The sequence below is a fragment of the Rutilus rutilus genome (genome assembly GCF_951802725.1).
Source record: "Rutilus rutilus genome assembly, chromosome: 1".
In the NCBI taxonomy this organism is placed as follows: Eukaryota; Metazoa; Chordata; class Actinopteri; order Cypriniformes; family Leuciscidae; genus Rutilus; species Rutilus rutilus.
In genome coordinates this window covers 28,695,362-28,722,861 of record NC_140209.1, presented here as the reverse complement: position 1 = coordinate 28,722,861, position 27,500 = coordinate 28,695,362, and the positions used below count along the sequence as shown (strand labels likewise).

General features: G+C 37.4%; 3 protein-coding genes across 3 annotated transcripts; 2 read left to right on the top strand and 1 right to left on the bottom strand.

Annotated features, from left to right (window-relative positions):
• Positions 1-7,246: 7,246 nt before the first annotated feature.
• Positions 7,247-8,260, top strand: LOC311305699 (NAD(P)(+)--arginine ADP-ribosyltransferase 2-like). Its single transcript, XM_084433508.1, has 2 exons — positions 7,247-7,317; positions 7,394-8,260. Exons 1-2 carry the CDS (start codon positions 7,267-7,269, stop codon positions 8,129-8,131), a joined length of 789 nt encoding a protein of 262 aa, XP_084289634.1. The 5' UTR covers positions 7,247-7,266; the 3' UTR covers positions 8,132-8,260.
• Positions 8,261-10,021: 1,761 nt separating this feature from the next.
• On the bottom strand, positions 10,022-17,856 carry LOC311290384 (uncharacterized protein). The gene is made up of 4 exons (XM_084408832.1): positions 17,718-17,856; positions 13,826-14,459; positions 11,727-11,873; positions 10,022-11,434 (listed from the first exon to the last, which is right to left on the bottom strand). The coding sequence occupies exons 2-4, from the start codon at positions 14,405-14,407 to the stop codon at positions 10,550-10,552; spliced, it is 1,614 nt and encodes a 537-aa protein (XP_084264958.1). The 5' UTR covers positions 14,408-14,459; positions 17,718-17,856; the 3' UTR covers positions 10,022-10,549.
• Positions 17,857-17,916: 60 nt separating this feature from the next.
• Positions 17,917-26,073, top strand: rnps1 (RNA binding protein S1, serine-rich domain). Its single transcript, XM_084408845.1, has 7 exons — positions 17,917-18,030; positions 19,734-19,901; positions 21,917-22,108; positions 22,207-22,312; positions 23,675-23,828; positions 25,095-25,236; positions 25,502-26,073. Coding segments are annotated over exons 1-7 (870 nt in total). The 5' UTR covers positions 17,917-18,028; the 3' UTR covers positions 25,608-26,073.
• Positions 26,074-27,500: the final 1,427 nt, after the last annotated feature.

Here is a 27,500-nt window from a genome sequence, read left to right as displayed (position 1 = left end):
AATTGCATAACGAAAGAAACTGAAGACCACCCAGCTGGGAAAATATATAATTTGGGATAAAGTTCCAAATTGAAGAGGGGCATTTTAAGAAGTGTTTCATCCAATTAATTTTAAAAGTGTAATTTAACGTTTTAAAATCTAGAAAATTTAGACCTCCATTTTCATACGTGTTCATTAACACAGTTTTTTTAATATAGTGAGTACGATTCCTCCAAACAAAATTGAATAAAAGATTGTCTATCATTTTACAAGTTTTATTGTCCAAATATAAAGCTATTGCTGCATATGTTAATCTAGATAACCCTTCAGCTTTAGTAAGCAAGACCCTGCCTTTTAATGAAATATTTCTTTGGAGCCACTGGTTGAGTTTTTTACGGGTTTTGTCAATAGCAGGAATAAAATTTTCAGAACATCGTGTAGCTTGATTCCTAGTTATAACAACTCCTAAATACGTGACTTTGTCTCTGACAGGAATGTTACAAATGGATGAAATATCACACTCTGTAATAGGTAATAACTCACACTTAGATATATTAAGGAATAAACCAGAAGCTTTAGAGAATGCATCAATTACCCCTAGAGCTACTGCAACTTGATCACTGTTTTTTAAGAAGAGAGTGGTGTCATCAGCCAACTGGCTGATGATCACCTCCCTGCCTGCAATTGAGACACCTACAAGGTTGCTTTGCTTAATATGGTCTACTAAGAGTTGAGCTGCTAATAAAAACAAATAGGGAGATATAGGACAACCTTGACGTATACCCCTTTTAACATCAAATCTAGAAGAAGTCCCATGTTTTAGTTTAATTGAACTGTTGGCATTACAATATAAAGTTCTAACTGCATCAAAAAAAAAAGGGCCAAAACCAAATCTTTCCAGACTAAGAAAAATAAATTTGTGCTCAAGAGTATCAAATGCTTTGCAGAAATCCAAAAATAAAATATAACTTTGATCCGAAATCAGATGAGAATAATCAAGAACATCTAAAACTAATCTAATATTATTGGAAATATGTCTGTTCTTCATGAAACCAGATTGTGTTTGATCAATAATCGAATCTAGGACGGTCTTAATTCTCTCAGCAAAAATACTCGCAAGTATTTTATAGTCGTTGTTTAGAAGGCAAATAGGACGCCAATTATCAATAAATAATAAATCCTTTTTTGGTTTCGGTATCAAAGTAATAAGACCCTGATTTAAGCTTGGTGGAAGCTGGCCAACAGAAATACTTTCATTAAAAACGTTAAATAAAAACGGCGCCAGTTTTGGGGCAAAGCACTTATAAAATTCTCCAGTAAGCCCGTCCGTCCCAGGAGATTTGTTATTTTTTAATCGAACAATTGAGTCTGTTATTTCTTTAATACTTAGAGGTTTGTCACAAATATATTTATCCTCTGGTAGTATACTCTTAGGTTTATCTAGAGAGGCAAAAAAGGAGGATGTAGATTGTTCAGAGTAATTAGAGGTATAAAGCTTACTATAGAACATTGAGCAGAATTTAGAAATCAACTTCGAATCAGAGGTAACGATGCCATTAATACTGATTTGGTGTATAGTATTGTAATTAGCACGTTGTTTTTCCAAGCGGAAAAAAATAAGCAGAATTCTGCTCCCCCTCCTCGAGCCATTTCTTTCTGGAGCGAATAAAAGCGCCCTCAGCTTTCTTTTTATAGATCTCGTCTAATTTGTTCTGCAATTCTGCTAGACTTAATTGATCTTCATTTGTAAGTGTATCTAACCCCTTTTCCATAATAGAAGAAATGCTTGATATAACAGTATCCTCCTCTGCCCTTCGAGCCCGGATATAGGAACTACTAAAAGACCTTAAATATTTTGAGGATTCGTACTTAAATAACTCCCAATTATTCGAATAAGAATTTTCTGAAATAGCTTTCTTCAGATAGCAATCAAGTAAGCGATTAATTTCTACTTTAACAGTTTCCATTTTTAAATACGAGTTATTGAGCTTCCAATAAGACGTTCTGATTCCCTTGTCTAGTGCAAAAAAATTTATTCGTATCATAATTGCTTTATGGTCTGTCAAAGGAGTCGGATGAACAGAAACTGAGATATCTTCTTTATTTAAGTCCTTTGATATCAACCAGAAATCAATGCGCGAGCAGCTACTAAGATTCTTGTTGGACCAAGTGAATCCTGAATCATCTGGAAATTTTTCCCTCCAAATATCTATTAAATCGTATCTATCTAAAAAAAGATTTAGTTGCTTAGTTGTCGAAGAATCCTTACCAGGGGGCCAGCGATCAATTTGGTTATTAAGAGTGATGTTAAAGTCCCCTCCAACGATAACATATGCACTGGGAAATTTAGACAACCAGTGTTTCATTCTACTTTCTATCAAGTTAAGTAGTCGTGAGTTTTCTGCATTGGAGTTGTAGCCGTACATATTAATAACTAAAATTGTAATATTAATAACAGATATAACATGAATAAGAAAATGACCATTACAATCCCCTTCAGAATGTAAAACATTGCCATTAAAACGATTCAACATAGTAATAACACCAGCTGAACGTTCAGAACAATCGGAAAACCATACATCACTCCCCCATTGCGATCTCCAAAATTTGCTATCCTCAGGAATAGAATGCGATTCTTGTACAAAACAAAAGTCAGTTTTAAATTGCTTGAGAAACAAAAAAAGAGCTTTACGCTTTAAGATATGTCTCAATCCTCTGGCATTTAAAGATAAAATCGAAAAAGACATTAACAACAAACTTGAAAAATCAAAAAGAACAATCCAATGTCACCTTTGTAACGGAAAGTAAATATCCTTGAGAGAAACCGAACACGGCGCATCAACACCAGCAGTGACAAGTGAAGTCAGTTAACCGCTGAGCAAACAAGACCTTAGGTGATCTTTACCTGTCCTGAACTAAAAAAGTCCCAAAAGCACCCAGACGGGCAACATACGATACGGGTATTAACATATTAAGACATAATGTCCTCGCCACCTATTGCATTCCGCTGATCCTCCTCGATCTGTTGTAGACGAAGTTCAACGCCACCGATGAAGGCACGCGCCCCGACAAAGTACGCCGATTTCCCTTCACTGCGTGCCTTTTGAATGGCAGGCCATAATTTTGCTCTGATCTCCTTAACAGCCTGTGGAAGATCTTCAGCAAATCTGAGGCCCTTTTCGCGTAAAAATGAGTTGTTCTTCGCCGCGGCCCATACTGCATCCCGATATGATCTCGATAGAAAGCGAAGTATGACGCCTCTTGGTTTTGTCACACCCGGTTGCCTCTTTCCTAGTCGATGTACGATGTCAATTGCCTCCGCCAATTTATTTTGATCTTGAGGAAGTATGGCTTGGCAGATCTGAATGGTCTCGATCTTAACATCCACAATCGATTCCGGAATTCCATAAAGTTTCAAGTTCCATCTTCTTGAGTAGTTTTCCAGCTCTGTGACTCTGACTTTAAGATGAACGACCTCTTCTTCTTCTTTCTTCATGCATTTCTCCACATTTTCAACCCTTTTTTTCACATCCTTTATTTCTCTGCAGGCGAAGTTGATTGTCATCAGAATCAGAATCAGAATCAGAAAGAGCTTTATTGCCAAGTGTGCTTGAACCCACAAGGAATTTTTCTTGGTACTGAAGCTTCCAGTGCACATATACAAATACAAATACAACAAGAACATAGTAATACAAATTCTAAGAATGAAAATATCTTTAGACCCTCTATTTTAGACCCTAACATCTTTAGACCCTCTATTTTAGACCCTAACATCTTTAGACCCTCTATTTTAGACCCTAACATCTTTAGACCCTCTATTTTCACGGTATTTTCACCTACCATTTTTTCAATGGCGTCCGATCTCGTGTTGATCAGTGACGAGAGGGTATCAACAATGTCCGAGTTAGATGGAGAGCCCGCATAATCATCTCTCAGAAGAGCTTTTTTAGATGCAGGAGGCTTACATGGTGTAGCCGGGTACGAGGGAAAATCATCTTCAGAGGCCATCAAGGACAGTTGGCCTACCGAGTTAGAATAGTCATGACAGCTGGACACGAGAGGGTTTGCCGAACCTGTTGCAACAGCCTGTTTAGCAGCCTTCATCGCTCTCTTTTTATCCCGTGTAGACATATGGGTAATCTATTGATCATATCCAGACTCTGCTCAGGATCTAAATATAGTCAGTCACTTAACTTTCGTATTTTTTGCACACGCGCTCGGTAAAACAGGAGCGGTTAGGTCGCCATCTTGGAAAAACCCCATGTATATATATATGTATGTATATATATATATATATATATATACTCTAAAAAGAGATGTGTTAAAAAACAACACACAGTGTTGATGGTATTTTGACACATGTTGTGTAGATTTTAGCACACAATGTGTGTTAAAATGTAACTCTGGATAGAATAGCACTGGGTGGAGGAGAGTTTGTGTTTATGAAAAAAATTATAGGTATATTTGATATGGTATCCCATAAAATGCTCTAAAATAAATAAAGCAATACATTTAAATAAATAAATTAAATCTTAATTCATGAAAACTTAACGGGTGTTTTTTTGCAGCCAATCACATCATGCCTCTTTTTCAATGTCTTTTTCAAATCCTGCTTTCACTTGTTATTAATAACCAGATTAACTTTATTTCTGTCAGATGTCTACATAAGCTCTTATTGAGAATTAACAGGTTTTGGTGTTGACGATTCATTGAATGTTTCATTTAAAGTCACCAGAATCGTGATTAGTGTCAGCTTTATTTGGGCTCTTGACCCTTGACTCTTTAACATTAGTTTTCTCTAATTGCTGTAAATGTGTATTTATTTGAACACTTTTGAAACAGCAGAAATAATCATGAGAGAAGTATGGTCAGATGATAAAATTATCATCATGGTCATGTAAGATTGTTAAGCTCAACAAAAGTTTAATATTTGAAAGATGAGTGTAATGTATAAAGGATGATTTTTAAAAAGATTAGCATATTGCAATTAGCTTCAAATTAGTTTTTAAATACACAGTTCGTACAGAACCTTACAGTCTATGGTATCAAACAGACATCAAGAATCAGCACATGAATCTCAACAATGGTGACAAACGAAAAGCTTCATGCTGCAATGCATGCTGGGTGCCACCATAGTACAAATCTGATCCATGACTCCCAGCATGCATTGCGGCATGAAGCTTTTCGTTTGTCACCATTGTTGAGATTCATGTGCTGATTCTTGATGTTTGTGTTTGACTAGTTTCTGCTGCAGATTAAAATTTTCAGAAAACATTTTTTTTTTTTTTATTCTGCACTGCTGGATAGCATGATGTAGTGTCACACAATTTTTATAACTAACAGAACATAAATAAAGTAAATGCGCACCATCCATTTACTCATAAACTTGATCAGATCAGCACTTGCTGATTTTGACATCATCAAGAAACATCTAATCATATTTTCTCTCACCATAACAAATGTAATTTATTAAAATACAGTTAAAGCAGCCAGAGAAACACTAAAAGAAGAGTAAAGGGTCAAGAGCTCAAATAAAGGAGCCATTAATCACGATTCTGGTGACTTCAAATAAAACATTCAATGAAATGTCAACATCTAAAACTCAGTTAATTCTCAATAAGAGCTTGTCTATGTAGATTCATGATGTCTAAACCATCCAAATGTTCAAACAAACTCTTTATTAAACGTCACTGGACTCCATAAACACAAGTTAACAATACGTTTCAGTGTTCATCCAAACACTCAGTTGTAAAAACACAGGAAGTAACTCTGGCAAATACACACCGACTACAGTCACATGTGACACATATCTGACACAAGTTGTGTAACTATAACACATTAGTGTGTAAAAGGTTTCAACACACTTCTGTGTAAGAGGAATAACACATTAGTTGTGTTAAACGTAATACAAAATGTGTAGTCCTTATAAACACAGAGATGTGTTAAGAATCGACACAGGTTGTGTGTTAAATTTGACACAACGTGTTGTCCCTGAGCACACACACTACATGTGTTAAAATCTACACAACATGTGTTGTCCCTGAACACACACACTACATGTGTTAAAATCTACACAACATGTGTCTTTTTTAACATCTCTTTTTACAGGTTGTGTTGTTTTCAACTCATCATTTTGAGTGCCGACACTCTCCATCACTGTGAATGGTATGCAGTGTTTGCTCTGCTCTCAAACAGGCCAGTGTAAATGCAAGTTATTTATATACAATATTTTGTCAGTTGCTACATTTTAATTAAATTCAAAGTGCAAACTCTGTTAACTGTTATCTATTCATGAACTTTTGTCAAAAGCAGCATTATCAATTAGGGGTTGAAGTGTGAATAACTGAATAATGTCCAGTACAGTGAGTCTGTCCAGTCATTGAGCTTGAAACATTGTCTTGTACTTTGTGTGCACATGCATTCTGTACTCGACTATTGATTAAAGGGTTAATATTTTTGCATCTGGCCCTTTTGCTTTATTTTTTAAAATGACACAATTTGTGTGTTAAAATGACTTACACATTTATTGTGTTAAATTTGACACAACATGTGCTGTCCCTGAGCACACTCACTACATGTGTTAAACCTGACACAACATGTGTCATTTTTAACACATCTCTTTTTAGAGTGTATATATGTGTATCTAATTGTTGTCGTATGCAACATTACGTGTTGATTAATACACATCTTGTTTAGATTTCTAGATTGTAGATTTTCATCAACGATTTCATGTGAATTCACCATTGCGTAAAGTTATCATGAATTCTCAAGAAATCATGTTGAAAAGTTCAACTTAGAACGACGGGAACTCAAAGTTGGTCCAATAAAAAAACACACGAGAGACAGCAATTATTTCTCAAACACACACACATTATCATCAATATAAAAAAGGCACCTTCCTCATCAGTTATTCTGAAGAGTCGTTGTCGTCTGTGAGCGAATGACTTTTCTGATCTTCTCTTCTTGTCGTTGCTCCTGAACTTCTGTAAAATAACGAAAAGAAAACACAGAATCTCAGAAAGAGACAACAGTATTTTCAGGTAAGTTTGGGGTTGAAGTACAAGGTCAGTATATCACAGTTTTATGTGATTTCAAACAGTTAAAACTGCTAATCAGCAAAAAATGCAGTTGCACAGATTTAAAATGTGTTTTGTAAGAAATTGTTGAACAGTTTTGTTGTGGACATATTGCCATTGGAGTGATATATTTAGTGTTTGTGAGACGCTGTTGTGTTTCTGGATCTTCACTAGATCTACTAGATCATCTGAGGGATTTGACTGAATCAAGATGCTGCTGATCATTGAAGCTCTTCTTCTCATTTTAGCTGCTCTAGGACAGGTAAACTTGTGTTCTAGTATGAATATTACAGACATGAATACTGATGATGTGATCATTATGATTCCTGTTTCTGCAGGATCACAGAGCTGCTGCTGTTGAAGGAAAGATATATCCATTGGATATGGCACTGAATTCAGTTGATGATCAATATAAGGGTTGTAGAAAGAACATGGCGAATCTGGTGAAGACAAAATATCTGGAGGAGGAAATCAACAACTCACCTAAATATAAAATTAGTTGGAAATTAGGTGAAAAGTTTGTCAAGTTCCCAAAAGATTACCTGACAAGGAATCAGTTAATCGCCATTCACGTGTACACTGGTAACTACATATATAAGCAATTTAAAGAAGAATCTCGTTATGGTAAAAACTATTACAAACAGAAGACATACAAATGGTATTCACTTTACTTTCTGTTAACAGAAGCGATACAGATTCTGAAGAAAACACACAATAAATGTTATTACTCTTATCGGGGTACAAATGCTGAATTTAATAGATATGTTCTGAACAAAGAGGTTCGATTCAGCTCATTTTCCTCCTCTTCTCTTGATCGTAATGTAGCACGAGGTTTTGGAACTAAATCTTGTTTTGAAATCTACACTTGTGAAGGTGCTGATGTGACAAAATATTCTCAGTATCCTGATGAGAAAGAGGTGCTGATTCCTCCATATGAGAAGTTTAAAGTCACTGCTGTCGGAACAAGAACATATCAGCCAAATCTCTGGTGTGAGACTGTGTACACTTTGAAAAGCACTGGAAAAGTAAGTTACCTGAACTGTGCAGTGGCTTTCAAGAAACCAAAGTACTATTGATATTCACTGAAGAAAAAAAGTGCTATAATAAATAAAGTGCTATAAGTAAATATAAAAGAAGACTTCCTCTCAAATTAGTCGAATAATTCTTTGCCAGCACAATTTTTTGTTTATGTATTATTGTTTTGAAATAAATAAATAAATACATTTTTGGCCTTAAAGTGATTTGATATTAATTAATGTATTAATATCCATAAATTTTTCCATTTACACTTACATGTGTTACACTTAAACAATTTTAGTGCTTGCCATCTAGTTAACTGCGAGCAATAGAATGGTAACTGCTAAATGACTTTCTGAGCGCAGTGCAGAATCAAAATACTGGTTTAGTGGCAGAATAAAACGAACCAAAAGAAAATTGCAGAATGCAGACTGCTTAAAATAAGTTGTGCAAGGTACACCCTCAGTTACATCTGAACCATGATCATTTTAAGAAACTTGGTTTTTAAAAAGTTGAAAAAGGGTAACTTTTCTTAAATTGATGTTGGGGTTTATTATTATTATTATTATTTTAAGTGTTCCTAGAATGATGTACGTGTAATAGATGTGCACAGTCATTCCACTAGGGGGAGTAGGACTGATATTTATCCTTGTAGATTGAAAGAGTTTAATGGGGAACAAAATATTTTTTATATACTAGTTCTATAGCCTGGGATGATTTACTTTGTTGTATAAAGCAGATAAAAGTTGAAAGTGTTTTTATTTTTATTTTATTTTTTATGGGCCAATTAATAATTAATTTACAGGCGATGTATTTTGAGATGTGCGACTTGATGATGATTTCTCTCCATATATGATCTGTATTTCCATGTTTAGACATAGAGGACCACAATGGAAATAAGCCTTTGGCTTTTTGTGTATATTAATAATAAATAATAAAGCAAGCAATTTACAATATATTCCCAATACACTCAGAAAATTATTTTTTTGCTGATTGTTCAATTTAACTGAATTAAATAAAGGTTTTTACATAATATTTTTTATCTTGCTGAGGAGCTTCTGTGATTTTCAATGTGCAGAAGAGTGACGCTTGTGCTTTTTTAATATTGTACAATTTAACCATACCCGAATTAAAGACTCAAATAAATTACATACTGAAAATACAAAAAAACAAAACAAAAAAAACCCTGTATATAGACACTGCACTTTTAAACAACAACAACAACTGTCACTCATTTTCTTTTGCAGTCATATTTTGTTCAATGTGTCTGGAAATTTCACAATTCATGAGCCAGCTTTGCCCCCTGCTGGCCAGATCTGGCAGCAACACATATTACACATCCCGCTGTTGTTTTGACAAAAGCAAAGTTTGGCAACACTGACATTATAAAGATTGCTATTCATAATATCAGATAAGATGAAATGGTGTTGGTTGGTAGACTAGTTATATACCTTTGTATTTGGTTTTGAGATGATTAACATTGTTGTTGTTACCAGCATTTAAACAGCATTTAAACAGCATTTAAACGCCAAATGTGTTACTATGCGAACTAAACGTATTTCTGTAAAGCTGAGCTGATGTTACCCGTGACTGTTGTTTTCCCTGTTTGGATCGACGTTCATTTGAACAACATTGTGACTTCCATCTGCTACCATGGCGTCTTCCACAGCAAGTAGCATGACCGCATTTTATTCATAATATGTCCTTAACATACGCACTACGCAGATGCATGACGGAAGTATTCAGTTTCCCGCGAAATCCGTCCCGACAGCTCTAAAATACAATAATTATTATAGGCTTACCGTAGCACGTTTTTCAGGGTAAGGTAAGAACACAGATTGGAATGTAGATTGATGTACTCACTCATTATTTTTAATTTTGTTATAAAAAAAAAAAAAAAGGTACATAGTTATTTTGTAAATAAAATGATGTGCAACATGATGGCCATTCATGTTAAAATTAAAGTTTACTCATGATTATTTCTAAGCATTTTATGCAAAGAAATAATAACAGCATAAAGATAATTTCAATCCATATCTGCTTGTGCAACACAATGAATTTAAATCCTAAATCTTAATTTGTGTACATCTCTCATATAGCAATGCAATATCACATACTGTTATCACCCAGTAAACTATTGCTATTTTCAGGTTTGAGTTTTTCCAAATTTAATATTTACTACATTTGTATTGATACTGTGTAGTAAATATGTTTGATCATGTGAAAAGAAAAAAGAAAAACAACACCACAAACTATGTCTACTGTGATATTTATTTCCTTTTCATATAAAAAAGGCTAAATTACTATATTAAATAAAATAAAATGGAAAACACAGATTTTTTTATTTTTTTTTTAAACTTGGTATAAGTTTCTTGGTGTGAGTTTCTCTGGTAGCCTAAAAAGAGTACAGTAAAGTCAAATAAAATTCACTGTAGCCCAAACCATTTGGATACTGAAGTCCATATTTCAGCCATTTCTCAGACGTTCTCCACCTTGATAATGTTCAGCTCGGGCTCGTGCGGTGAAACCGGAAGACTAGAGGACTGGTTTGGCGGGCTGCACGCCTGGAATGATCCCTCTGCACTGGTGGAGGGCATGTCTCCCGATTTACTATCCATCCCTGTAAAGGAGTCTGTGTGTGGCTGTGAATACGGGAGTGTGCTGGGCGAGTATGCTTGCGTGTGGGACTGAGTGAACGTCGACGTGCGTGTTTGAGCGTGGGTGAACGGGGGCCCGCTGGAGGTCGGGCACTGCTGAAACCCGTTCATGGTGGGTGGGCTGAGCTGGTCCAGAGAGAACACCTCGATGCTCTCGAGACCAGAATCGTGGATCTCGTTGTATCGCGTCTGGGCTTGGCTGCACTGAGCGTAGGCGCCCTGGCTGGTCGCGGTCTGGCTGAACGGTGCCGAAGAGGCCAGCGAACAAGACGCTGGAGCGCATGAGGACTGCAGAGGGTCGAATTTGGATGTGAAATCCTGCAGGGTGCTGAGGATCTGCTTCTGGACTTGAGTCTGCTGGGCTTGTTCTCTCTCCAGTCGGCCTTGTTGATCCACCATCATCCTCAACGCCAGGCCCAAACTCCTCAGCTCTGAGCCCAACGACTGGATCTGCTCCTGCAGGGTGCTCACGGCGGCAGGGTCCAGGACGCTCCGCTGGGGAGGAGGAGGAGGAGGAGGGGAAGGCTGGTTGGGCACGTGTTGGACCCGTGCAGAGGGGGATGCATTTTGGGATGTAGCCCCAGAGGTGGCCGGGTCGGGGAGGCGGATGTCGACACGTGGAGGGTGTTGAGGAGCGCGAACAGGAACACCCACACGCTGGTTCATCCATCTCCTGTGAGGACTGGCTCCTTGGTGCAATAATCTCTGAGAAATAAAGATTTAATTAAGCCATCCATCACACATATGGGCAAGAAATAGTGATCAGCCAGACCCAAGGCTCAGTTTTAATAATAATGATTAGCAGTATTAGTAACATACAATTTTTAAATGTATACTTTTATTAAATTATGTAAAAATGGTTTTGCATATTGGTTATGGGACACTTAACCAAAACATAATTATTATTTGTTGTACAAAATGTTCAGTTTTTTTTCTATCTCTAATCTTAATAGTTAAAATAATAGTACTGGATTTATGATGATGCTTCATAACTCACCATGTTTGGAGGTCTGGCTGTAGTGAGGTCATAAGAAGCTGCCTGTGGTAAAACAAGCTTTCTCCCATCAGGACCAGAGAAGCAGGACGGATCTCGTCTCACTGACAGCGACACCTGCTGGCCGGTCTGAGGACCGCTGTCTCTTACCTTCACAAAACACGTGGATTAGTTAAGGCAACACATATACATATATAAAAATAAATAAATAAGTATATATATATAAGCCTTTTTATAAGTTATATATATATTTTTTGGTATTGTGTTTTTATGAAAAATAAGCACATGCCCCCTTTAATGTACACATTTTAAATTTTTTATTGACTAATTTTTACTGTAAAGAAACATAAATTACAACGCTTTTAAATCATTTAAAACAATAAAATTTAAAGGCAACAAATATACCATGGTGCATAAATATATTACAATTTTAAAAAAAAATCACATTGCTGTAATTTGTTTTTTGTTTTTTTGCTTTAAAGTCAGGGTTGGGCGATGAAACGATAACGATAATTATCGCGATATAATTTTTTCTCGATAAAACGATATCAAGAGTTCGATAAATGTTCGATAATGTTTATGCGCCAAAAGCGGAACAAAACTCATTTGAACCGCGCGCCATTTATCCGATCGATTTAGTCCAAACGGCAGCGCAGCGCGAGCTCACTAGAGCAGATGCGTTTACTCTGATCGGTCTCGGTCACGAGATCCAGTGAGAAGCGCTTGAATTCAGCCAAGAACACAATGTCTCCGTGATTTAAACCAGTTTAAAGGCAGATGAAACAGCGCTGACAAACAGGAGAAACACTGTGCGCAACGATACAGTCTGAAGGCTTTTCCGTCTACAAATTCCCATCATTTACCATGGATTTACTGTAACATTAGCCTAGTAATATTAACTGCACCATGAAATGTGGGATATACATATTGAATTGTATTATATTATTAATGTAGACAATGTATTAAAGGACTAATGGAATATATATGGGCTACTGTTTTTCATACAAATACCATGGAAACCATAAAGTTATATTTTGCCATGATAGTGAGGCTACAGGCTATGCCTGGTTTTATCTGTTGTTATCATGATCTAAATGCATGATACTGGATAACCAATGGTTCATTTTAATAAAACTCAAACAGTCAGAATATTACATTTTACCAAATAAAAATGAGCACATGCAGAAACTAAGAAATGAATTATCCAATAAAGATATATATTTTGTTAAGGAAGAATGACAAATGTTTGAATGTTCTACCTCAGATTTGTGAAATGTTCACCTGTTTGGTAAGTGTTTGTCCTGATATGTTCTGACAATAAAGAGTAGTTTAAAATCACAATTAACGCTCTGGTTTCTACAACTTTCACTTAGGAGCAAAAATCTGCCTTTAAACTTGAAAGAAATAAAGATTTGACTTTTATCGTGATAATTATCGATATCGACTGATATAAAAAAAAATATCGTGACGTGAATTTTTTTTTTTGGGCCATATCGCCCAGCCCTATTTAAAGTCATGCGGATTAGAGAAGAAATGTGCTTAATTTTCATGAAAATAAAGTCACAATGCACATATATACTGTTATAGTATATACTATATATATATATATGTAAGTTCAAAGGTTTTTTACTGTTTTTGAAAGAGGTATCTTATGCTCACCAAGGGACTAATATATATGACCAAAAAATACAGGAAAAAACCCCCCAGTAATATTGCGCAATATTATTACAATTCAAAATAATAATTTTCCATTTTAATGTTTTAAAATTTTATGTATTCCTGTGATCAAAGTTACATTTTCAGCATCATTACTCCAGTCTTCAGTGTCACAGGATCCTTCAGAAATCATTCTAATATGATGATTTGCTGCTCAAGAAACATTTCTGATTATTATCAGTGTTGAACAGAATATTTTTGTGGAAACTCCGATACAGTTTATTTTTCGGGATTCTATGATGAATAAAAAGTTCAAAAGAACGACTTTTGCAACAATATAATGTCTTAACTGTCACTTTTGATCAATTTAATGCATCCTTGCGGAATAAAAGTATTAAATTCTTTTAAATATATATATATATATTTTGTTAGTACAATCCACCCACCCGCGCTCTGTGGAGCAAAGCCTTATCCAGGAGTCGTTTGCGAGCCACTAGCACAGGATTGGCAGGTGAAGGTGTGTGTCGTCGTCTAACGTAAGAAGCGCCACTCATCGCTCCCGTCCCGACTCCCGAGCGCGGCCCTTGGATTCCAGCATTCTGCGATCCCTGTGCCAACGAGGTCACACTGACAATCCGGATGTCCTCGTCTTTCTCCCCACCCTGAGCCTCCCTCCTGCCCGCCGGACCCGTCCCGGAAGACTGTCCTCCTCTGGCATCCGAGGAGGACCCGGCCTGCTGGGAAGCAGCGACTCTGGAAGCTTCTCTGAGGAGGTTCCTCAGCTGCTGATCGCTCCAGCCGACCCGCCGCGTCTCAGAGCCGGCCGTCGGCCCAGTGTGGCCGCTGTTCCTAGCGGCTCCGTCCTCCTTCCGAGCTCTCCCTTGAAACTCCTTCAGGAAAAGGTAGATGGCCTGCGCGGACACCTTGATGTTCTCCAGCTCCAGCACGGCTTTGATCTTCCGGAAGCTCAAACCCGCCTCCCGCAGCTCCACCACCTTGCGCTTGGCAGCGTCGTCCAGTCGGCCCATGCTGGACAACACAGTAACGACACACTAAAAAGTGGGTCGGCTCAAGCAGATCCTGAAATTAATGCAAAACCATGGTTATGTTCGGAATTAAATATTATATGTTTGTAGTCTTTAAAAATTGCTTGGTACAATAATAACAAATAAGCCCTGTCAAAAATTAACATGTTAACCGTCACCTCCCTTTTTACCATACATCCTAGATGGTTGTGATTAAAGGCCCACTGAAGTGCCTCGGAACGCACGGCTTTGTATGATGCGTTGACGTAATTTCCACTGAAACAGTAAGCTTAGGCGGGACATATTGAATGGCCCCTCCCCCTTTTCAAATAGTCAATAGCATTTAGGTTACCTCACAGACTGCAAGTCGTACTTGACAGCACCATGGAAGCGAATCCGAGCGCTGATGAAACGTTGAATTCAATAGTAGAGGACAGGTGTGAATATATATAGCCATTTCATTCTTAACCAACATACAGTTGGAAACCGGAATAAATCTCGAACGTTAGTGCATCCGAACACAAATCTCCGACCCATATTGCTCTGTGTCAACGGTCGCTTTGGCCAGGTGGTATTTATAGCATAGGGGGCGGAGCTGTAGATTCTAGAGAGCATTTGATTGGACAGAAGATGTGATGAGAAGCTGAAGTCCGCAGTGATCCATTTTAGCGGAAGTGAGGGACTGTAACTTTTGAATGCTTATATCTCCTAAATGTGAATTTTGTCATTGTTTTGGAGCACACTAGCTTATTCATAACCTTAAGCTTAACATTATCATACTAAAAGCTAAAAAGCGTACGTTTTGATTTCAGGGGGCCTTTAAGCTTGGCCTCGTTTAAAGAAGACACTCAGCAGATTATTGCAGAATTGAAATCTTCAAAAAGTTAAAGTTAAAGAAGTTTAAGTTTACTGTAAAGCAAATGTACTGAACTAAACATGTTTATTCTATATAAAATATATGGGCAATTTCACAAAATAATTTGGACTACAACGTCTAGACACGTTGTGTTCCCAATGTGAAGTTGATATCACAAAAATTAAGTTTTCATTTGATGAACTCTGAGTGTTTAAGCTTTCGAGTGATTTCTAATTTATGATGATTACTAAAATATGTGATAGGGAAAAAGGGCAATAAAAAAGCGGGACGCTACTGGGACACTGACAGACAGTTAACAGGCTAAGAATAATAAACTAGGATTTTTTTGGATGTAGTTGATAAATATAATTCATTAAAATATTGTAATAACCCTGTTATTTTGTGTCAATGCCCCTGTTATAATGTTGAAGTTGACCAGACAGGTCCTCCGCACAGACCTATGGCCAGCTTCATGTCCATACCAGCGTGATGAATCGATCTTCAAGCAGAAGCAACTGGATGAATAATTGAATACTACCGATCCCAATCTGAACTCTGACCTATAATGCTGCCTGAATCATAAAGTTCATTGTTCATTCATTGGCAAGAGCAGAACTGTCATACAAACATAAACATTAAAATAACCAGCTCCTCAACACCACCAAAACGAAGGAGCTCATCGTGGACTTCAGGAAAGTGTCAAGAGGCACACACGACACCATCCACATCAATGGAATGGCTGTTGAGCGTGTCTCCAGTTTCAAGTTCCTGGGGATCCACATCTCGGCGGACATGACCTGGACAACCAACACCTCCAGCCTGGTCAAGAAGGCTCACCAGCGCCTTTTCTTCCTGAGGACACTGAGGAAGAATCAGCTTTCCTCCACTATCCTGGTGAACTTCTATCGCTGTGCAATAGAAAGCATCCTGACCAACTGTGCTACAGTGTGGTATGGGAGCTGTTCTGTTGCAGAGCGCAAGGCACTGCAGCGGGTGGTGAAAACCGCCCAGCGCATCACTGGGACTCCACTACCTGCCATCGAGCACATCCAGAGGAAACGCTGTCTGCATCGAGCTCGCAGCATCCTTAAGGACTCCTCTCACCCAGCCCACAGACTGTTTTCTCTCCTGCCCTCCGGCAGGCGTTTCAGGTGCCTCCGGACCAGGACCAGCAGACTAAAGAACAGTTTTTTCCCCAGAGCTGTCTCTTTATTAAACTCTAACCCTCATTGATCCCACTCCCCTCATATACTGATTGACTCTCCTCTCCCTCCTCACACCTGCCTCCATTTTGTTATTTGCAATACTATAATGTTCATTTGCACTGCTGACTGTTATTACAGTAACAACTGTTTACATATGCATCTTGCACTACTACCTTGACTGGAATATGCTCAATTTGCACTGCCGACTGTTTATTTACAGTACCGACTGTTTATATATACATTGCAATATCGTACCTTAACTGTAATATGCAATTACTTTCCACTGCACTTTCACTCGGATAGCTTCTGTCCAAACTTTATTTGCACTACTTTAAATCCATTGTTATACTGCTCATTAGCCTAACTTATACATATATCTATTTGTTAAATTCTGTTTATAGTAATAGCCATCTGTATATTATGCTCACATTCTGTTTATAGTAACAGCCATCTGTATATATATTCATAGTACATATCTATCTGTAAAATTCTGTTTATAGTAACAGCCATCTGTATATTATATTCAGTACATATCTATCTGTAAACATTCTGTTTATAGTAATAGCCATCTGTATATTATTATATTCAGTACATATCTAGCTGTAAACTCTGTTCACAGTAATAGTTATCTGTATATTATATTCATAGGACAATCTATCTGTAAATTTTTGTTTATAATAGTATTCAACTCTATATTTATTCAGTACATATCCATGTTCTGCACTTATGGAACCACTGTATATCCTGCACTTGCTGCTATTGCACTTCTGGTTAGACCTAAACTGCATTTCGTTGCCTTGTACCTGTACTTGTGTAATGACAATAACGTTGAATCTAATCTAATCTAATTAATCTTTCCTTTTTTGGTCTATGCCTCTTATATTGAATCCCATTTTTGTTTCTCAAAAGAATGAAAGACTACTATACTTTGTAGTATATAATGCACTGCATACTTAAAGATAGTAAGCTAAGCAAGCACTGTTTCAAAATAAATGTTTCAAACAGTAACGTTCAAAACTGTTTAGCTGGTCTTCCAGTCTAACAAGTGCCTTAAACCCTGCAAAACAATCAAAACACACCAGCATGAGCAGCGAAACACCTCCACAGCTGCTTTAAGCTGTTTCTTCAAAAGGTTTAGACAAGCTGTCATTTTCCAAACACCACCAAGCAGGGAACAAGTTCAGATTCATGTAGGGACCCTGCGTAGTGATCTAGTGCACTCAGAACACAATAGAAATCAAGCATTTCTCACCTACTGCGACTTTGCTGTTCAGTTATGTATGTTTGAAGCGACGATGTGCTCCATTATAAAGTCACATGGCGACGCTCGTATCCATATCCGTAACGTGCATCTGATAATGTCAACACAATAACCGTAAGTGTCGATGAAACGCACACATTTGTGGTTTACTTTGTGTTGTGATCATTGAAACCACACACGCCCCGCCTCCTTTCGACTGTCGCAGGGATAGTGTCATCACGCCTGCGCCTTCACGCAAACGTCGTTAAGACGCGACAGCTGTTGAGCTCGGCGTTGAATGTGTCGCGCGCTGCTCATTTATCATGTAAGTCTGAATGTTTATTATTATGAGAAATATTTATAACTTGCGACTGTTTTTTGTGTCTCGTATATGTGTTTGTGTGTATGCGGAGAGATACTAGCCGCGTTTCTTATCATTAATCGTCGATATTGTGCATATGTTGGGTTAATATCGGCGGGGTTAGCATTAGCTCACCGCGTTGAATGAAGAGAATCATAAACGTAGTTGTTTTTAAAAACAAAGCCTCAAATGTTTCGGATTTGTGTTATATGTATGTAATAAAATATCGAGTTTTATACTTTTAAGGCAGGATTTTGCAGTGCGTTTGTCAGTTTGCACATTTAATGTCCTTGTTTGTAACGTAAATCAATGATGTTTCAGAGCATCACTTTCTACTTGAATTGAAATTATTCTTTTTGGCTTATTCTAATTTAATGATAATTTTAGTTAAATAATCTTAAACTAACTTTTTTGGTCTTAAAGATAAGGATCTTAAGAATAAAATCACGAAATTGTGTTATATACAGTACAAAAATGACTGCATAAAATACAACTGGCAGTACAAATATAAAACATTTTCTTTACATTTTTACAAGTTTTGATGACTAAAATGTGGAAAACAGTTATGAGGATCATGATGTTCAGTTATTCAATCAGTAAGAAGTTGTAATGTTCACAATTATCTCGGTTTGTTGCATCTTATGAACTTTCTTGAAGTGCTTGTCGTGATTAATATTAATAATGTTATTAATCATTTCCTTCCTATTTCTGTCACAGATAAAGGAGTTTTAAAGAGCTAGTTCACCCAAAAATAAGAATTCAGCCATTAGTTTCTCACCCTCATGTCGTTCCAAACCCGTTAGACTTTCGTCCATCTTCAGAACACTAATGAAGTTTTCTGTCCCTCCATTGACCGCTACACAACCACCACTTTCAAGCCCAAGAAAGGAAGTAAAGACATCATTAAAGTAATCCATGTGACTCCAGTGGTTTAACCTCAGTAGTAACTCAGTTTGCTCATAAAAAAAAACAATGTACCACTTTATTTACAAAAAAATGAATGTCTGCTCTCGCATCAACAGAACACGCAAGCCTCATGGCGCTCTCGTGAACACGCTTTAGAGATTCAGATTTTGTAAATAAAGTGGAAAATTATGCTTTTATGTGCAAACAACAGGGTTTCAGTTTATCCAGACATCAATATCTGTATTAGTATCAATGATACTGACCTTCATTCACAAAAAGATGCCATTAAACAAGTAGTATTACCGTCTTTATGTTGTTTCTACATTAATTTGGAGATTAACTGTGAAATTATTACATTGTAAAAAAACTAGATATAAACCTAAAAAAAGTAAGTTTTTATTAATTATTATTATTTTTTTTTTTTATCGACTGATAGCACAAATAAACATGAGGGCGAGTATTTAATGACAGAATTTACATTTTTGGGTGAACTATCCCTTTAAGAACTCTGCTTCACATTGTACATTCGCTGCCAATGTCCCCTATAAAGTGTTATTAAATAAACATCCTTTCCCCCCTCAAGCTATAGGCTTTAAATATAATGTGCAGAAAGGTGTGATATGGCATGAAAAACACATTAAAGCTTGGAACCGAGCAAAACTGCATTACATTATGACTGATAGCTCACTAGTTTGAGACGCGTCTATGGGAAACCAATAGTTTATCAGCATTTTTCCTATTGTTTTTCTTTCTTCGCACAGGGCACCATCACCAACCAAGCGCAGGGAGCGTTCAGAGGACAAACCCAGGGAACGAGGGAAGGAGAAGCCTGCTGGGAAAGAGGGAGCGGAGAAGGAGAAGGATAAGGAGAGAGGCAGAGACAAGATCCGGAAGCGGCGCAGTAACTCCACCGGGAGCAGCAGCAGCAGGTCAGTAACGGTTTACACACACCCTCTTAATGACATTATAATGAGATTTAGGCAATATTAAAAAGTATTAAATGGTGAAAACACAATACTTAGATCAAATTGGTGTGATTAAGCTCATAATGGTAGAAACATAATTATTGTAAAATATGTGGCGAATGCTGATTTAAATAACAATAAACAGGCAGTTAAACACTTTAAAGGCACATATTCCTCTCTGACCAAAGCGGATGTTGTAATGCGTTTGTAAACTTAGTGATAAAGGAGGCATCACATTTTGGGGGTGCTGAAGAAACTGATTTCATGTTGACAAAGTTGTGCCATATGAATATAATGCAGTGTTGATGGTCACACACATCGAAATGAAGACGTTTAGGCACGTCACCGAAAAGATCCAATGCATCCACTGAGATGTTTTGCAATTCACTAAAGTATCCTTGCATCTGTAGATTAAAACACACCTACTGTATGTGGGTTCATTTGTGCTGTGCGCGCATTATTAAAAAATAACCACAATTCTAAGTGAATAATCAGAATAATGAAAAGTGCGTGTAAATAGGAGCAAAAACACATTTGTTCGCGTCATGTAAGATTAAATCATTACTCTTATTATTGGAAATAATTACATGTAAACATAGTAGGCTAATTGTTTGATACATTGATGCATCAAGGTTAACCCTTTAAGCCCTGAAGGCATTTTGTAGAGTTGTTGTTTTCTGAGTGACATGCACAAAAGGTAAAGACTCATAACTCAAACTCTAGCAAGGAGAGTTAAAAGGTAGGTATTGTTTGATAGAAAACTTTTTAAATTAAGGGGAAATTTTTTTTACATTTGGACATTCTTATGCTTAGAAACTGCTGATAAAAGACAAAGAATATATATATATATATATATATATTTTTGTTAATTTGACTTTTCTTTCTTATTTGACATGCAATAACTCAGGAAGGAAAAAAGGTAGGAGGACAATTCTTTTTTTGGTGAAATTCCCCTGCATCTGGATCAAATTTTGTGGTGATAAAGTAATCAAAAGTGACAGCATTTGGAATCATATGGTGCTTTTCCACTGTATGTTACGGCTCGGTACGGCTCACTTTGGTGCGTTTCCACTGCATGGTGTGGCTCACTTTAAATGGTACCACCTCTGTTGAGGTTCCAAGCGTACCGTACCGATACTAAAATGTGACGTGAAAACACTACAGATCACTGATTGGTCAGAGAGAATCGTCACTACCAGAGTTATTGGATTTGCAACACGAGACACCAAACCTGTTAGATTTAAATAGTCAGCAACAGCCTCCGCAGTATTATTTGTTCACACAATTTTTATTAAACGACTTTACGAACGAAAAAAGAAATAAACTTGAAAAAAGAAATGGCTGACTCGTGGTGACTGGTAGACGAGGTGCAGCAGACGTTCCTCTCGTTGGTAGCTGAGGAGCGGATCCACGAGGAATGAAAGTTTTTCAGCAACTTTAACGACCAGTCTATAATCCCACCTACTTTGAAGTGGCACTAAACTGCAGTGGAAAAGCAAAGCCGAGAGCCGAGTCGTTCCGTGACGTACCGCACCGAGCCGTACCATGCAGTGGAAAAGCGCCAAAAGTACCCTAAACAAAGCCCTTGACACCTGGAAGGCATTTATACAATTGCAATGAATTATGTTGATTTTTGGATTCATTTCAATCAGGAACATCCACTTAGTAAAGATGTCATTTTCTGCAATCAATACATGTTTAATGAAGTTACAAGCTTAAACGCCACGTGAAAGCTACATTTGATTTTGCTTAGCAACTTATGCGCTTGTGGAGTTTTATGTGTTATAACTCCATGAGAGAACATCTTTAGATCCAAGTGATGCTTATGGTGATTTTTGGGCTCTTTTTAATCATGAGAATCTGCTGTAAATAACGCTGTGTTTTCACAAACTGAGCATGTTTCATGAAGTTACTGTGCAGTACACTTCAGGTTTCTAGGGTTAAATGTGTCTAATGATGCGTTTTTCATCTGACTTCAGATCCAGGTCCAGTTCCAGCTCCAGCAGCAGCTCTGGTTCCAGTTCTGGCTCGTCCAGCGGGTCCAGCTCTTCTTCTGGTTCCAGCCGCTCCGGTTCGTCCAGTTCCTCTCGTTCCTCTAGTTCATCCGGGTCCTCCGGGTCTCCCAGTCCAGGCCGTCGTCGTCATGACAATCGGCGCCGCTCACGATCAAAGTAGGTTCCTGGCTTTTTGGCTTTCTTGTGATATTAACCGGTTAATGCCTGGTTGTGCCATTGTCACTTACTGAACGTGGGTTTGCGCTTTTAACCAGGTCCAAATCACAAAAACGGACTGATGAGAAAGAGAGGAAGAGGAGGAGCCCGAGTCCCAAACCCACCAAACTTTATCTGGGAAGACTCACCAGGAACGTAACCAAGGTACAGTTGAAGATCACTGTAGAGCTGCACGATTAATCGTTAAAAGATCACGATCTCGATTCAAACGCCCACCCGATCTTATTCCTGAATGGCAACGTTGTGTCTAACGCCTGTTTCACATTGCAAGCATCAGTGGTGCGTGAACAGCGTATGTTGTTGCTGCCCATGTTAATGAATGAGAGGGTCGGTCGTCATTAGTCCTATGAGAACGCTCTCATTAAATATGGCTGCGACAAAACTCGTGTTGCTAAAGCTTGAGATGTGAAACTGTTTAAACTTTAGTTAACCGTTGAAAGTACAATCATCACACTGCAACATTCAAATCTGCGTTAGCGCTGATTCGCAGAGAGCAGCTACCATGTAAATGTACAGTATGAAACAGTCTTTTCAACCACACATTATCGTTATTTATGTGTTAGAAACACAGATGCGTTTGTGTTTGGGTATAAACACAGATGACTACGGTAGTGATCAAAATAAGAGTATGTATTGCTTATCGTTACGCCAGGAGGTGGCGACAAGTGAGTGTTTACAAGAAATGTTTGTCACTAAATTGTTCATTTTAATTATTTACAAACGCTGATTCATCCAATAATGAAACAAGTCTTTATGAATGAGACATTGACTTTAAATTATTTTATTTTTTTTAAAGAATAAAACAATGAACATTTTGTCAGAACCTCTAGTTTGCATGTTATTTTGTTTAGTTGTCTTTTTTATTTTTATTAGATATAGATTCAGATTATCAATTTTCATCTGTAGATTTAATTTACAACCCATATCTTTAAAGGCTATTTTCTCAAAATATTTTGTCAGAAATCTCCGCCTCCAGTTCAGCAGCACTTATACATCAGACTATAGTTTTATTCTCATCTATATTCTGAAAGTTTTTACTGGGGTTTCTTCATATCATTTGTCTGTTTAATATAACACTTTATTCCTAAAAAAATTATGATCTTTTTTCTTCTTCTGGATTTAGAGACACAGTGTTTTCTGATTAATGGAACATTTATCCAATGTTCAGATCTCTAAAACGTATGCAAATGTAATTGACTACATTTGCATATTTAAACATTTCAGAAAACTTTTTCAGGGATTTAAAAGCAGCATTAAGTATTTCAAGACATTCAGAAATAAAAATAAAAAAAGATAATAAAAGCAATTAAATAGTGTAATTTAAGTAGTTTTTTATATTACAAAAAGTATGTAAATTAACACATACTTTTTTTATTATATATATATATATATATATATATATATATATATATATAAAGATAAAGGTTTTAAGTGTTGAATATAGATTGAAACCTGAAAATTGCTACTCCTATAATGCTTTGTGCTTCTGTACTTGATTTCCTATAGGAACATATTCAAGAGATCTTTTCAACGTATGGCAAGATCAAGATGATTGACATGCCTCCAGACCGTTTGCACCCTAATTTGTCAAAGGGTTACGCTTATGTGGAATACGAGTCTCCAGAGGACGCCCAGAAAGCCCTGAAACACATGGACGGAGGTAAAAAGCAACTGAATTGTATCATTTCTAGGGTTATTATCGTGAACTAAAACCATAAAACATTTGTTACATGAAATAAAATAAGTTAACTAAAATGGTAACCCTTTTCAATAGTCTCATGTTAACATTAGTTAAAGGTACAGTAAGCAATTTCTGAGAAACGCTGTTAAACGAGGAATTGGACCGAGAAGCACAACACGCTTGTAGCCAATCAGCAGTAAGGGGCGTGTCCATGTTCATGATGGGGAGGAGAGAGAGGGAGATCTGAAGAAAGAGAGATGGCTGAGAGACATTACAAAAGAGAAAAGCTCTGAAGGAATATTACTGGAAGAATAAGGGTTATGATCAGGCAAGATCTTTAGGACCTGTGTTAATAGAAAAGTTTCCCAGCGCTGGAGAGGCCGAAGCAGGAAGGCCTGAAAACAGACGCAGAGGTTGTGGTGTTTGTCCTTAATTTTTGTTGTCCTTGTTTGATCGTCATATCTTTATTTTTCATGAAACATTATTTTGCTTAGCTCCGGTTATGGTAAAGAGACACACCCCTCCCTTCACTGCAAGAGTGGCTGTTTATTTGGGTTTGTGTTTATCAGAAATTGCTTACTGCACCTTTAACATGAACTAACTATGAGCAATATTTTTACAGCATTAATCTTTGTTAACGTTAATTAAAATATAATTGTTTGTTGTTTAATGTTAGTTCACAGTTCATTAATGTGTGTGTGTGTATGTATATATATGTGTATGTGTATGTTTATTTATTTTTTCAGCAAGTTGCCAAAGCAAAAGTTTTCATTTTAAACATGAAGTACTAAAATAAATTGATAATTTACTGAAATAGATAAAAATAAGAACTTGATAGACATAATAATGACAAATGCAAAACGAAATTACAAAAAGTTTAGAATTAAAACTTAATTTTAAAATATGGTAACACTTTACAATGTTTCACTTGTTAACATTAGTTAACTACATTAGTGAACATGAACTAACAAATAATACTTTTACCATATTTACCAACACATTTTTTTAAATCAAATTATTGTATTTAACATTTAATGCACTGTGAACTAACATGAACAAACAATGAACAATTAGATTTTTGTCAAACTAATGATAATGAAATGATAATAAATTAACAAATGAGACCTGATTGTAAAGTGTTCCCGAAAACCCTGAAATAATACGTCCACTGAATCTAAAATAAGGCTGATCAGTGGAGATGGGTTTGTTAGGTGTTTCTCACTCTCTCTCTGCTGCTTTCCTCAGGTCAGATCGACGGTCAGGAAATCACAGCCACTGCTGTCCTGCCTCAGAGGATTCGGCCTCCCATGAGAAGACCGTCCCCTCCGCGCCGGATGCCTCCTCCGCCTCCCATGTGGCGCCGCACGCCGCCTCGCATGAGGAGAAGGTTGGCTTTTAAACTGTTTTAAGTCCGACTAGGATTTTGTGTTTTCTGTGCAGGTCGATGTGAACCAATCTCTCCGGCCTAAATTTAATTTTAGTCCACACTTCGCACCTGTTTCCAAATGTCCGATCTGTCCTTTCACCTTGTGTTTGTTTATTCGTCCTCGTACTAGACAGGCTTTCTGCCTTTTATGTGTCTTATCAGGTAATAAGCGCATGCATGTCTATGATTTATCTTTGCCAAAGCTGACAGTTCGTTCTTGCCTCAGGTCTCGCTCTCCACGGCGACGCTCCCCGGTGAGAAGACGCTCTCGCTCCAGGTCTCCGGGTCGCAGACGACATCGTTCCCGCTCCAGCTCCAACTCGTCCCGTTAGCCGACGCTCCATTCTCACCAATGGCTTCTCCTGACGGCCCTTTCATATTTTAGCTGGAGATGACAAATAAATTGTCTCTTTTCTTTTCTCTAGTACCCCTCAGGATTGTACGTAAAAGCCTAGTCTTATAACATCATTGAAGTTAGGGTTGGGTGTGCTTGGTTTTTTATTGCGTCTGTGTTTGTACACTCACTGGGATTGTGCTAGATGCTTCATTTTACTGTGATTCGTTTTGTAATGTGCTTTTTCTTTTTTTGAGAAACTCAGCTTTTTACCGGTTTATGTTGTGATTAAAATGCATGACCTTTTTTATCCAAATGTTTGCATTTTTCATGGAATTGTTTCTGTTAGTGACATTAGCGGTTCCTCAAAATTCATCTCTCGACATCACCACCTAATCCTGTAAAATCTGATGATCTGTAAGATTGAAAACAGAAAAATCAATAAACCAGTTTAACAAGTAAAATCCTCATTCCTCAGTAGTCATCATTTATGTTGTTACAATACAAACCTACGTGACTCCTTTTTTTAAATTATTCCTTAACACAAAGGATGTTTTCCTAAGTCTTCAGCTATTTTATGCCTGTAAAGCCTGAACAGTGTATTGAAGCAAAAGACAAAATCTAAAATCTTTATTGAGCATCATCTTTGCATCAGGCTTTTATAGCTCTCATAGGATGATACTCTGAGAAAATGGAGCTCATAATCGAGACTTAAAGCAAAAATATGCAATTTTGTGCAGATGCTTATATTTATATGGCTGAATAAGATAATAGTAAGAATTTTGTAAATCAATGAAGTTTCTATAACAGTATAGCAAACTACTTGCATAAAAATATCAGTTGTCACTCTATCTCTACCAATGTCTTTGCAAGATGATATTTAATTGTGCAGAAACTCCACATCATGATAGCAATCAATAATAGAAGTGGTGTATATATATATATATTTTTAAACTCTCAAGACAGACGTCACAACCCGAACCTCACAGAGATTGGCTGCCAACCGTGTTTTTCGCTTGATATTTGCAAGTCTAAACTGGCCAACCTTTTGACGCTCTTGGCCGCTCTCAACGCCTTTTCTGGTCCGCTGTCTTGTCAATCCCACAATGCACTGCGTGAGCCTGAAGCTCGACTTCCATGAATGAAACAAGACAAGTCGCTCCACGTCTCCTTTAATGGACACGCACTGTTAGTCTATGCAGAGTTTTACATAGATGGTCACCAATGCTGCAAACAAACAGCAGTCATCTTTTACAGTTCCACCTGAACCAAAACAATAGCTTATGCTGCATTCACACACACACCATGTCTTAACTACTGTAATTAAGAGATGGCAACCCGTGACGTGGACTCTCAGAGCTGTCAGAGCCCGTCTACGGAGAGCCTACCCACTCCTATCCCTATTAAGCTCTATTGTACCGAATTTTGGTTGTAGTACCACCAGAGTTCCACTGGGGGCGATCGCCATGAGTGCAAAATGAATGGGAGTCAATGGGGCTAGACAGCTAAATTTGTCTCTTTCACCCGATTGCCGTTGAGAAATCTCAGATCTGATTGTAGATTTTGCAAGTTCAACATGGGTTTTAGGTCGAAAGTTGAATGAACGAGTACTTATGTCGTTTTGATTTCTTACAGGTTGAGTTGTTGTTGCCCATAACACGCTAGCATTCTGCTAATGAACGCTGATTGGTCAGTGAAGGACTGATTATGACCAGAGATACCGCTTGATGGCATCGTGTCATCCGCAGCGGGACCAGAAACAAACAAAACAAAAACTCTTCTAGCACGTGTGTTTACCTGTGTCAGCTGTGTTGTCGATGCCTCGAGTGAAAAGAAAGTGCAGAGCGCGAACGCACCAGAGTGACTGAAGTATTGCCGTAAAGCAGTATCT